The 12,479-nt window shown below is 47.3% G+C and overlaps 1 protein-coding gene across 1 annotated transcript in view; it reads left to right on the top strand.

Annotated features, from left to right (window-relative positions):
- The window catches only part of Xylt1 (xylosyltransferase 1), a 204,962-nt gene that overhangs the window by 175,813 nt on the left and 16,670 nt on the right, over positions 1–12,479 (top strand). The window contains exons 8-9 of the mRNA XM_059259203.1: positions 2,220–2,396; positions 7,848–8,110. Of these exons, the coding sequence (XP_059115186.1) occupies positions 2,220–2,396; positions 7,848–8,110 (440 nt within the window). The remainder of the gene's footprint in view (positions 1–2,219; positions 2,397–7,847; positions 8,111–12,479) is intronic.

The raw sequence follows: 12,479 nt of genomic DNA, 5'->3' as shown, positions 1-12,479 counted from the left end.
ACTCCCTGATAGTGCTGTCTTCATTGTACACACATGTGTGTGCACACATGTGCACACTCTTGATCCAAACTTGCCCTGAGGAAACTAAACAGGGTCTCTTTCACTGCCCTCTCCATTGTCAGCCATCATGGCCAAATGTTCAGGGACCAGCCCTTCCTGTGGAGCATATTGAACAAGCCCCTGAATCTTTTGTAGCATCCAGGTGCAGTCCCCATTGCATAAGGCTCAAGACCATTCTAAAACAGCCAGGCACATCCTCATATATTGCCCATCACATGCTAGAAGCTGCCTTATCAGATCTGAGACGGGAGCATCTAGCTTCATCTCACTGACCTCCAGGCAGTTTTATCCTGACTTCTAACCTCGGGAAAACCCCAGTGCATGTTCTGTTTCTATGGAGCCTGTGGCATTGCCCATGTGTGGTTCTCTGCTTCCCCCCTGTTGGGCCACAAACTCTGATCACAAAATCTGGAACAAACCATGCATCTCCATGGATGGTTCCCATGTATTATCAGGTCAGGGGCCAGCTCCCAGGAGGACTGGCTGTCTACACGCCTCAGTGTGAGGAGAAGCTCAGCCTCTCTGAGCCAGGTTTTACTATTCTGTGCACATGTTAAGTCATCAGCTTTTAATCCTGTTTCAGCGAAAATCACCTTTTCTCTCCATTCTGATAACCTCCTCATCCATTATCTTGCAGGGAATTTCTGCATCGTTATAAAGGACACAGGGCAATTGGTAATTGGGTACTTTTCCCCACTGCTTGATGGAAGAGAGGTGCCTCTGTGGGCTTGTAGACAATTCAAGTTTAAATCCAGGTCCCCTGCCAATGTCATTAGCATCACAGGAAGACAAGTGAGTGGAGCTGAGTGGCAGGTGGAGCTTCATTTTTCCCATCCGCCCATCTAGAAGAGATTCTCTGGGAGTTTGGTTGTTCTCAGCAATATGCCAATGACACCATCGGTGCCCACAACTCTGAGTGCACTCTCTTCCCCACCCCTACCTCAGCACTAAAACATGTCCCTGGGGTCTCTGTCAGATCCTCTCCCTCCATTGTGCTGCGTCTGCCTGCTTGTTCTTTCCTAGACAGCTCCAGGGCTTAGAAAAAAAAAAATCCAAAGGCTGTGTCCATAAATTTGCAACAGTCAGACACATATCCACCAACAGCTTCCCCTGGGAACCAGGGTCCAGAGGAAGCATATTCTCCAGTTGGCAGAGCTTGTTATAAAATAGTGTTGAAACAGAAATCTCTCTTTCCCTTCTCTTTCAGTATCTCAGTGTCTCTAACCAAACATTATGTCTCCTCTCTGTCTCTCTTTTCCTCCCAGCATTACCTCTTCCTCAGAGTCCTTGAAAGAACTGGCCAAGAGTCCTAGAATTAGGAGAGGACTATGGGCCCTGGTTCATTAGCATAGAAGGCATGCATAGAAGCTGTCCGACCACTTTTACTTGTGTTATGGCCACACTGTGTGGGCACCTTCAGCACCACAGACAGAAATCAACCCTCAATACCCAGTCTAGCAACACCCTGATTAAGGACCGTGGACAGCAAGCACTCTGTTCTAGCCGCATTGTCTTAGTGCAGTGGCTCCTGGTCCAGCACTACCAATAGCAGCATCTCTCCCACCCACCTTTTCTTGTGTTGTAGTGAGAGTGATGGACAGCGAGCGGCCCTGCCCTTCCCTGCAATGTAGTCAGTGTATGGGTAGACCCAAGAGTCTGGCCTTCCTCATCCAGAGCTGAAATCCAAGTTCACTGGACATTGTTACCAATCTATTGCAGACCTGAAACCTATAGGTTTCCAGTCTGGCTCTTTGCAAGCAAGAGTCCTTGCAGCCTGTAGTTTTCTGGGAAGCTGTCCGCCCTGTTTGCTTCTGGTCCCCATTTGTTAATACATCTTGAGAAACTCTTCCTATCTATTAAACAGACAGCAGATGTCCTGAGTGATAAGGGGCAGATATCTTCATATCGGATTTTAGGCACTAGGGAAGGAATGTCCAAGGCAATAGACCTGTAAGTAGAATTATCCCATGAGGTCTAAACAGACATCTGCACACTGAGACGGACAGGCCTGGCAGCTGATGTTGTGTGCCTGAGATAGACTTGATATCGGGGTCCTGGAAAGCCTTTGCACTCCATGGTCCTCAGGGAGAACATGCCAATCTGACACACTTAATTGTATGTTACTGGGTTCTCAGGCTTCATCCTTCTCTCCTCTGCAGTCCTTTTTCCACACAGTCCTGGAGAACAGCCCCCACTGTGACACCATGGTGGATAACAACCTGCGCATCACCAACTGGAACCGCAAGCTGGGCTGCAAGTGCCAGTACAAACACATCGTGGACTGGTGTGGCTGCTCCCCCAACGACTTCAAGCCTCAGGACTTCCATCGCTTCCAGGTGAGCCCACCTGCCCCCCCACATACCTTCCAAGGAAGCCACTGCAAGCCTTTAAGGCCAGACCAACGAGCCATCTTATCCTCACTGCCCAGCAGTTAGCAAGCATTTATCCCATGCCAAGTGGCTGAACTAGCCTCCCCGGATTGATCATGAACCTCCCAATAGCCCTGACGTGTGTGTTGCCGCTTTTATGACCCTTCCATCTTAGAGATAAACTGAGGTGCAAATGCTCGGAAACCCTGTTCATGATCACACATCCCAGGCTAGAGAAACAGCCATTCAGAAAGAGTAAGTGCTACACAAGTGTAAGCATCTGAGTTTGGATCCACAGCACCCACATTAGAAGCCTGGAGTGGCTGTGTCTTTAACCCTGGTACTGAGGAATGAGAGAGAGGAAAATCCATGAGGTATAGTGGCCAGCAGGCTAGCTGAAAATGGTAAGCTCCAGGTTCAGTGAAATACCGTCTCAAGGCAGAGAGCCCTAGGGTGAGATACTCAACATCCTCTTCCAAGCTCTATGCACACATGCACAGGTGTTTGCACCTGAACACACACACACAGAGACAAACACTATACTACAGAGAGAGACAGACAGACAGACAGACTGAATCATGGATGAATACATACAATAAGAGATGATGTAACCCAAGCATCAATTTCCAAGGTCATTCCCATCATCTTCTCTATATTGCCTCTCAGTCACAATTCCCGGGAATATGTGTTACAACAATTTTTTTCTGGGTATATGCTTGACTATATTGAGGGCAGATTTATCACCCCAGCACTCCTGGCATTGTGACTGGGTCAATGTGTTGTTGGGGACCATCCTCTGTGGTCTCCACCCACAGGTGGCAGCTGCATCTTCAACTGTCATGACCAAAGATGTCCAACAATGTCCCAAAATATGCCCTAAGTTCAAACTTTCCCCTTAGTGAGAACCACTGGTCTCCAGAAAAGGCTAGAATATTGTTGTTTTGCACTTTGGAAAAACCTGAGGAGTATCCAGGTTGGGAGACACCATGCTCTGTAAACTCAAAGGAATAACTAGAGGTGGAAACATCATTACTTGTACAGCTGTCTGTGCATAACCTTTCACTGTACAGTCCTGATCAGTGTGGAGGTAGCAGGGTAGGAAATGCTCACCTGCTTGCCATAAGCCAGGAGAGAGCCTTGGTCCCCCCAGTCCTACTCTAGATGGACTTTCTTCTCATTCTGTTTCCTCCCCCAGGACAGTGTGGTGCCTGGGAGGTGTGGGCTCTGGCTTTCTTTCTCTTCTCTTTCTAGTGGAACCAAAAAAAAAAAAAAAAAAAAAAAAAAAAAAAAAAAAAAAAACAACCCTATAAAATGCTGAAACAGATCAGGTGGGGTCCCTATAGTCGTCACATGGAGATGACATTCTGCTTTGCAGAAGGATGGCAGGCACAGCAGCACAAGCTGATGACACCAGGAGACATCCTTGATGTGATGATGCATAATCAAAACTGCCTTTGTGCAGCTTCGGGTCTCTTGACCTGGTCCCTTGGAGCATGGCTACAGATATGTAGCATCTCCATCACCAGGAGGCTTGTCCAGGATGCAGAACCTCAGCCTTTTGCACAGCTACAAGTCAGGACCAAACAGAGACCATGTAGAAGGTCACCATGTGATTAGGATACTGTCATGTTGGATCTACTCTTTATCAGCTGTGTGCCAGACCCTCTTTGGGCATTGGCTTTGCTGGGATGGAGGTCATCTGCTTTGTCGGTGGCCATACTGAAGCAAAGAGGGATTAAAATTGTTTTTTGTGGCCGTGCAGCTAATGAATTTGGTAGGGCTAAGGATAGGTAGGTATGTTAGTCCCCACTAGTTCTGTACCTCTGTGGACACAGAAAAAGCAGCTATTTTCTGTTGTTATTTATTATTTCCCAACATCTCCACTGATCATCTATAGCTGCCTATATTTGGTGATGCACTGAGAGCTGCCAGGATCCTTCAGACTAATGTTAACTTAAGCATAAACTTGGGTGTTTTGGGACTCTCCACTCACTGTCTGTACAGAGCAAGAAGGCTGCAGGGGCAATGCCTTATCTGTCCAAAAGAAGAAAAGTGGCCATGATTTTGTCTAGGGTGATCCCAGCCTTTGCTGCAGACCTTCAGCATTTAAAGATAGTAGCCCAGAGCCTTAGTATGCTGATTCTTGGGAGTGTTGCTACCTCAGGATGTTCCTGGTGGTGGCATCTGTAAGACAGTCACAACTTCCTGGGGATATCATGGTCTCTGATGAACCAGGCTAACTTAGAGAGTGAGGTATTGCACACAGCTCTTTCTTTTGCAATAAGTAAAGACAAGGCTATCCTTCAATATCTAGACTCTCTGCTGTCTCTCAGAAGCAGAGAGTTATTTTCCAAGGAACTCTGAGGAAGAGAATGATAAAAATAGACTCATACCCTTGGGGCTAGAGAGGTGGCTCATTGATTAAGAGTCTTCCTGCTCTTCTAGAGGACCCAAGTTCAGTTCCCAGCACCATGTCAGATGGCTCACATCTGTCTGTAACTCCAGCTTCAGGGAATCCAACACCCTTTTCTGGCCTATGAAAACATGTGCTAGTAACTCATGCTTCTGTACCCACTTCAAAGACAGGTAAATTGAGGTTAGGGCAGTTGGGAGATATGCCTAAAGACATGCACACTTAGGACATAGCAGAGGATGTGAACTCAAGTGGGTTGAGTCCCTAGTGCTGTCCAACCCCTCTCCAAAACAGAGATCCCAGGGCCCAGGAAGTGAAGGTGATGAGATGCTCAGCACCAAGCCCAGGATGTTTCTTTCTTAGGGGCTTCCTGCTCACTCACCAGTCCATTGTAGAGAGATGTGACAAAAAAGCTCAGGGTTTGGAGCTGTGGGATGTGGTGCAAGTGTTGGAGCTGTGAGCATTTCCTGAGTATTGGTTCCTCATCTGTAGAATGGGAGTTATGACCCTGCCTGGCTGACTTGTCAGAGACTTAGGTGACGAGATTGTGATGCCTTTCGTACAATATCCCCAGAGTTATCAGTATCATTATTGCAGCCATTAGTCCTCTGAAGGGCACACCATGCTCAACCCACATCAACAGTTGGCCAGAGTGAACTCCTCAAGGGACAGGGCTGTATGTTAGCTCTTTGTAAAGTCCTGGGCCGTGGGTCAGCACACTACAACTCCCTGGCCAGAGTCAGCCTAGCCTACTCTTATAATAAAGTTCTGTTGGAATGCAGCTACCACCACTGCTCACTTACCATTTTGTCTCTGGGTGTTTCCATGCCTCAGAGTTGAGAAGTTTCAGTGCTTTACATATCTACATTTTGGCCTTCTGCTGAAGAAGTTTGTGAAGCTCTGCCTAAGAAATAGTATAATACTTACAGATGGCAGGTGCTTTGTGTTTTATTTCTTTATATGCACGTATGAGTGCATGAGTGTGCTTGCATGTGTGTATGTGTTTGTGTTTATGTGTCTATGTGTGCAGAGACCAACTTTAGGCATCATTTCTCTGGACGTTGTCATAGAACTCAGTCCTCTAGGCAAAACAACTTCCATCTTCAAGAGACCAGCTGTGCCTCTTTGCAAAAGTCCATCATGGTGTAGCCTATGGACTGTGGGCATTTCTGCTTAGGAGGGTGGCCTGTGGACTGTGGACATTTCTGCATAGGAAGGTGGCCTGTGGACTGTGGACATTCCTACATAGGAGGGTGGCCTATGGACTGTGGACATTCCTACATAGGAGCAGTCAACAGGATCATTGAACTCTCACCTGAGTACCTAGCTAGCTGTTCTGTCCTAATTGCATATGGCCCCGGGGTTCTCAGGAAAAGGATAGAGGATGTAGGCTGGAGAAGTTTAACATGAAGAGGATCTATCTGTGCAGCTAGGGAGCCATCTTCTCTGCTGGATGCAGACCTTCCAGGTGCTTCAGAGTAACCATGCCCCTGCCTATAACCTCTCACCCATGTTCTATAAGAGCCTAATAAACTCATTTGTTCCCCCAGGGTGATCATTGGTTTAACTGAACTTTGGTTTGTCGTTGAGGTCTTATGAAGAGGGAATAGATATTTAAGTCTCCCAAGAGGGAGTATTTTCACAATACTGTCCATGAAGCAGAGTCTCTCACTGAGCCCAGAATTCCCTAATTAAGCTATACTGGCCAACAAGCCCCGAGGATCCGCCCATATATATCTCTCCAGCCCCGGGATTACAGGCACACATCACCGTGGCTAGTGTTTTCACATGGTCCAGAAACCCAGCTCAAGGCCTCCTGCTTACCTAGCAAACACTTCGCTGACTGAGCTTTTTCCCTCGGTCAGCATATGTTGTCTTGGACTTTGAACCCTAAGTCTTCATCCCGGATCAGCCACTGATTTGCTGTTTATCTGTGAATAAATCTCCTTCTCCCACTGGACCCATTCCCATGAGTTTTCAGTTTACATGGGAAAACATTATAATCAGTTGGGAATTTTATTGACATTTCTGAAAGTCGCCAGAGTTGTTGAGTAAGAGGGAAGGGCAAGGGCTGTGGGTTTACCTGGTGAAAGTCTTGCTCAGACCACGGTCTGGCTGATCATTACCCTGAGATAAGTTGCATGTAGTCTTCTTATTGGTGCTAAGAAAACAGCTGCTAGGTGAAGGGAAGTTTTTATTTCTGTTGTAAAATGTTCGTCTAGCAGATCTGTGATCCTGAAACTCAAGGTTAACTGAAACAAAGGGTAATTTAGAATGAATGAGGAAGAGTCATAGACAAAGTGGAGTCCCATATGTGAGTAACTGGGTTTTCCTTTGAAGTTACTTGGAAAGCTATCAAATGCAGAGTGCCACACACCCCCAGCTCCTGGAGCATGTGAAATCTCATGCCCAGAGTGTCCCTGGTGAGCCTACCCATCAGCTAGAATGCCAGGGGACACTAAGGCACGGCGGAGACAGTGACAGGAAGAACAGGCCATGATTTATCTAAAGGGATGGGCTACTGTTCTTGTTTATCTACCACTACCAATTCAGAATGTGACCTGGGTTTCCCACAACAGTTGCTATTTAAAAGAAAGCCAGAACTGTTTCCGTGATTCTTCCACTTTGTAAACATTGCCAATAATTTGATTTTAAGGTGTTCTCCCAGCCAAGTAAAACTGCTCATCTGTGACCTTCACTAAAACACTGAGCACCAACCTAGCACTGACCACCCATGATTCAGTTTATGTCAGGGTCATTTGGGTGGTGATTCCTAAGTGCCCACCATGCTTGGATGTCTTACAGGTTCTAACATTGTCCCACTCTCATTCTGTTCCATTTTATAGAGAAGAATGTTGAAAGGTCATGGAGTCCCAGGGCTGGAGTTTGAACCTGGCAAGCTTACAGAAGTGTCTTTCCTCTCCTCGAAGGGTGTAGGATGATGCCCCCACCCCCCCACCCCCTTGTTTGATGATAAACTTTTCTTGTATCTCTCCTGAGCACAGCAGACAGCCCGGCCCACCTTCTTTGCCCGGAAATTTGAAGCCGTAGTGAACCAGGAAATCATTGGGCAGCTGGACTCTTACCTGTATGGGAACTATCCTGCGGGCACCCCGGGCCTCCGCTCCTACTGGGAGAATGTCTATGATGAGCCAGATGGCATCCACAGCCTCAGCGATGTGGCGCTCACCCTGTACCACTCCTTCATCCGTCTGGGCCTGCGAAGGGCAGAGTCGTCCCTGCACACTGATGGGGAAAACAGCTGCAGGTGAGCCAGGTGCCGAGCTGGGTCACTGGCAGAACAAGGTGCTATGCCATGCCTCTCTGTTCCCTGCTCTCCCTGGTTGCTACACGAGTCCCTCCACTCTGTGCTAGTGCTCTGCTTCTTAGCTTACTTTTATTCTCCGAACACAAGCTGTCATACTGACCCTAATCAAAGTCTCCATCTCTCCCTCCCTTCCTTCCTTCCTTCCTTCCTTCTCGTCAGCCTATCTTCCTTGGTTTTTCTCTTTTGCAAACAGTATCTCACTGTGTCGCCTCGGCTGACCTTAAGCTCACTGTGGCCCTCCACCCTCAGCCCCCACGTCTGAGATCACAGGTGTGCACCATTATATCTGGACCTTGGACAAGGTGTGAACTCCTCAGATCCTCAGTTTCTTCATATGTAAGATGAAAAGAAAGTGCTCCCAAGCCACCTCCTGAGTGTGTACTGTGATCCTCATTTTAATCTTATTTTACGCGTTGAGGTGTTGAGTAGCTTTCATGAGATTTTGATGCCCCAGTGTCCCTTATAAGAGCCATCACAATGGCTAGCAGTGAGTGTTCTGGTTAAGATAGTAACCGTAAGGAGCACCTCCCGTTGCTGTTTCATTGTGGCTCTTTATTTACTATCCCTACAATCACTGCATAGTTTACCTTTCCTAGTCGTTAAGGTCATCAAGTCCCACCCTGTCAGAAGCTTATGTGTGTTATGGTATGTGCATGTGTACACATTCATGTAACTGTGCAGGCCAGAGACCAATGTCAGGTACACTCCTCTATCACTCTTCGTCTCATTTTCCCACATTTTTTTGAAGTATTAATATGCACTTGTGCCTTTGTGTGGGTATAGGGATATGTGCATATGAGTATGGATGGCCATGGAGGCCAGGAGAAGGCATTGGGCGCCCTGGAGTTGGAGTTATAGGCTGTTTTGAGCCACCCACTCGGGATGCTGGGAACTGAACTAGTGTCCTCTACAAGAGCATTGTAAGCCCTTGCTGCTGAGTCACCTTTGCAGCCCACTGTGTGTGTGTGTGTGTGTGTGTGTGTGTGTGTGTGTGTGTGTGTGTGTGTGTATTCACTGATTCAGTAAGATTGGCCAGCAAACCCCAGGGGTCCTTCTGTCTCCCCAGGGCTGGTAATACAGGCACATGCCACAAGTCTGGATTTTTACGTAGGTACTAGGGATCTGAATCCAGGTCTTCACACTTGCATGGCAAGCAATTTTACCAATGGAGCTATCTCCCAATCCACCTCTGTGGTCAAGGGTTCCTGCCACCCCCACTCCTGACCTCCCCAAGTCAAAGGGACATCAGGCCCATCTCGTGTGGTTGTACCACCCAGTATCAATGTCAGCGAGTGTCTTTTCCCCCTGGCCAGACTGTGGGAAGAGTGTAAACCTTGGAACCACAGACTGTTTGTCTAGTATACAGCATCGTGCCCCAAACTTGGGAGGCAACTGTTCTTCTGGACCAGCTTAATCATGAGCTCCCTAGAACCTATAAGATAAATGATCTTATAGGGAATTCCGAAAGACACTCCCGATTTATTTAGGGTTGTTGAAACTTTCTCCTGGTACTTGCTTTGGAATGAAGCAAGCCATCTAGTTGCCTCAGGCCCAGAATCCTTTGGCTTTTCTCCTTCATTTTTTATTGTGATGGAGCTATTGTGCCTTGCCGTGGGCAAAGCCATGTATTTATGAATCGGAGGCTAGGAATAAATCAGGACAAAGGATCCTTATCCCAAAAAAGGCAAAGGAGAATGAATTGCTACCCGTGGGGCATCTAGGGAAATAGCAAGTGCCTTTCATCTGATCTGGGCATTTCATGCACACTGTGCATTTCCAGGCTGCAGTACAACCTTTCATAAAACAGTGCTTATTGATTCATTTTCTCATTATAAAGTAATGCATGTGCTTTGCAGAAATGTTTGATATAGCAGATTCAAACATGAGAGCACAAGAAAATAGAGACCACTTCCGATCCACCATGCAGGGATTGAGATGCCAATATGTTACTACCAAACCCCAACTCAGATGCCGGTAAATAATATAGTACTTGTGAGTCAGCATGAGCCCTACAGGGGGCACTGTGCACACCGACCTAGACCACTTGAGCTCCATGCACCTGCAAGTCAGTACACACCCAGCAGGAAGTGCTGTGCAAACTGGCCTAGACCACTTGTACTACTTAGTTGAACTCTAGCCCAAGCTGCTCAGAATGTCAACTTGAAGTTGACTACCAAACACTTGCTTTTTCAAGGCAAGCAGAAACCTAAAGTTGTATGTTGCTGTATTTTTTTCCCCAAGCTCACCTTATATAAAAAAGGAGTGAGAGAAACATACCTTGGGCCAAACAAATGTTCCTACTACATTCTGTAAGTTATCGTACTGCCTCTTGGTTCTTTGGCTTTTCTTAGTGAAGTTGCTATTGCCATTCCCTAGGGATGGAGTAATGTGATGAGAAGGTGCAGAGGGCTGTGTGTTACATCTCAGGCTACATGGTCCTCAGGTGTACTTAAGAAGTGCAAAGCTATAGGAAATCCTCGGTTTTCACTCACTCAGCAAGCATTGCTTGAACACCCACTGTGTACCAGGCTCTTTGTTAGGCACTGAACATTCACCTCTGACCCAGACAGACCTGACCCCAAGGTCCTGATCTTCACATTCTAGTGTGAAGACACACAGTCCCCAAGTGTGCACATGTGCCTGGGCATGTGTGATCACAGAGGTCAAAACTATCTGTAAGAATGGATGTTCTGCTGAGTTCGGAGCAAGTTCTCATTAAGCACAAAGGCAAGGCACAGCTCACCATATACTCACAAGAGAAGCGCATCTCCAGCAGACAGAGGGGCCTGTGCAAATGCCCTGGGGCACAACCGAGCACAGCACACCCAGGAGCCCAAAGTAAGGCACCTGTGGCCAGAAAGTGGGCAGTTTGGGCAGAGGGGAACAAAACAAGTAGAAAAAGACAGGGCTTTGCACTCCAGCTGCAAGTATTAAGCACAGTGCTTGTGGCTGAGAAGAAGCAACCAGTGTGACTACAGTGAAGTTATTCCTGCCACCCCCGCCCCCCGCGGAGGCATTATGAAGGCTTGGGCCAGGCTCTGGCAGTACTCAGTAGAGCAGGAGGTGGAGCCAGACAACAAGCATTCTTGGTGGAGATGGCTCAGTGGGAGAAAGCACTTGTCTCACAAGCATGAAGACTTTTGGATCTCCAGCACTGTAACACCTGCCTATAATCCCAGCAATGGTGAGAGAGAACAGGAGACAATGGATCCTGGAGGCTCACAGGCCAGCTAGCCCAGCCTAAGTGACAAAGTTCCAGGCCAGTAAGAGACCTCACCTCAAACAAAAGGCAGAGGATACCCAAGGACTGATACCCAACACCGTCCTCTGGCCCCCACAGGCATTCTGTACACACACTCACCAACACCCCCACATGTACACACTCACCCCCAAATACACACACACACACACACACACACACACAAACACACACACACATACAGAAGAATGCAAGAAAAGACAAGCAATAAAACAACAGATTACTCCAATACTCAACTTTCACTCATGTTCTTGACATTCAGCAACACTCAGTATGATTGACTGCTCCTTTCTGGAAATATTTTCTCCTTTGACTCCCAGGCAGCAAGCTTTCCTCTATCTGTGGCCTTCCCCACCTCACAAAACAAACACCAACAGTGCATTACCTGTGGACTGCTGGAACAATGCCTTGCAACACATAGATCAGGATTGGGAATTTGTAATCATTTTCTTCGTGCTCACTTGTGAATCAGCTGGGCCATCTTCCTTCTGAGTCTGGACCTGCCTCCCTTCTGCATCTGCAGCCAGCTGCAGGTCAGAGGGGTTGTTCTGCAGCTCTTGGCTGGGAACTGTTGGCTAAACCACAACGGCACAGGCTCGGACACTTTTAGTGACTCTCATCCATTACCAATGACTCATCTTTCCACAAGCTAGCCTAAGCACAACTCCCATGGTGACCCCAAGAAGGCAAGAAGGTAGACACAAGGTTGACAAGGCCTGGATCAGAACAGCTATGGCATCTCTCCACTTGCTATTGGCCAAAGATGAGCCAGGAGTGGGAAATAGACTCTTCCACACCAGTGCAGAGAAGGCTGCAAATGTGCTCCAGATACTGGAAACCTGAGGCTTTGGGGACACCTGTGCAGGTGAACACAGACTCTTCCAAGGCTATATCAAGGAGTCCAAGTACCACATGTGATCATTTTCGCTTAAACTAACTAAAATTAAGGCAAGTATAGTTGCCTACATCTGTAATTTCAGCATTTGGAAGAAGAGACAAGAAAATCAGGAATTCAAGGCCATGTTTGACTATGTATTAAGTTAGATGCCT

This window comes from Peromyscus eremicus, chromosome 1 (assembly GCF_949786415.1).
Source record: "Peromyscus eremicus chromosome 1, PerEre_H2_v1, whole genome shotgun sequence".
Taxonomy (NCBI): Eukaryota; Metazoa; Chordata; class Mammalia; order Rodentia; family Cricetidae; genus Peromyscus; species Peromyscus eremicus.
The sequence above is the reverse complement of the archived record's forward strand: the minus strand, read 5'-3'. Positions and strand labels throughout refer to the sequence as shown.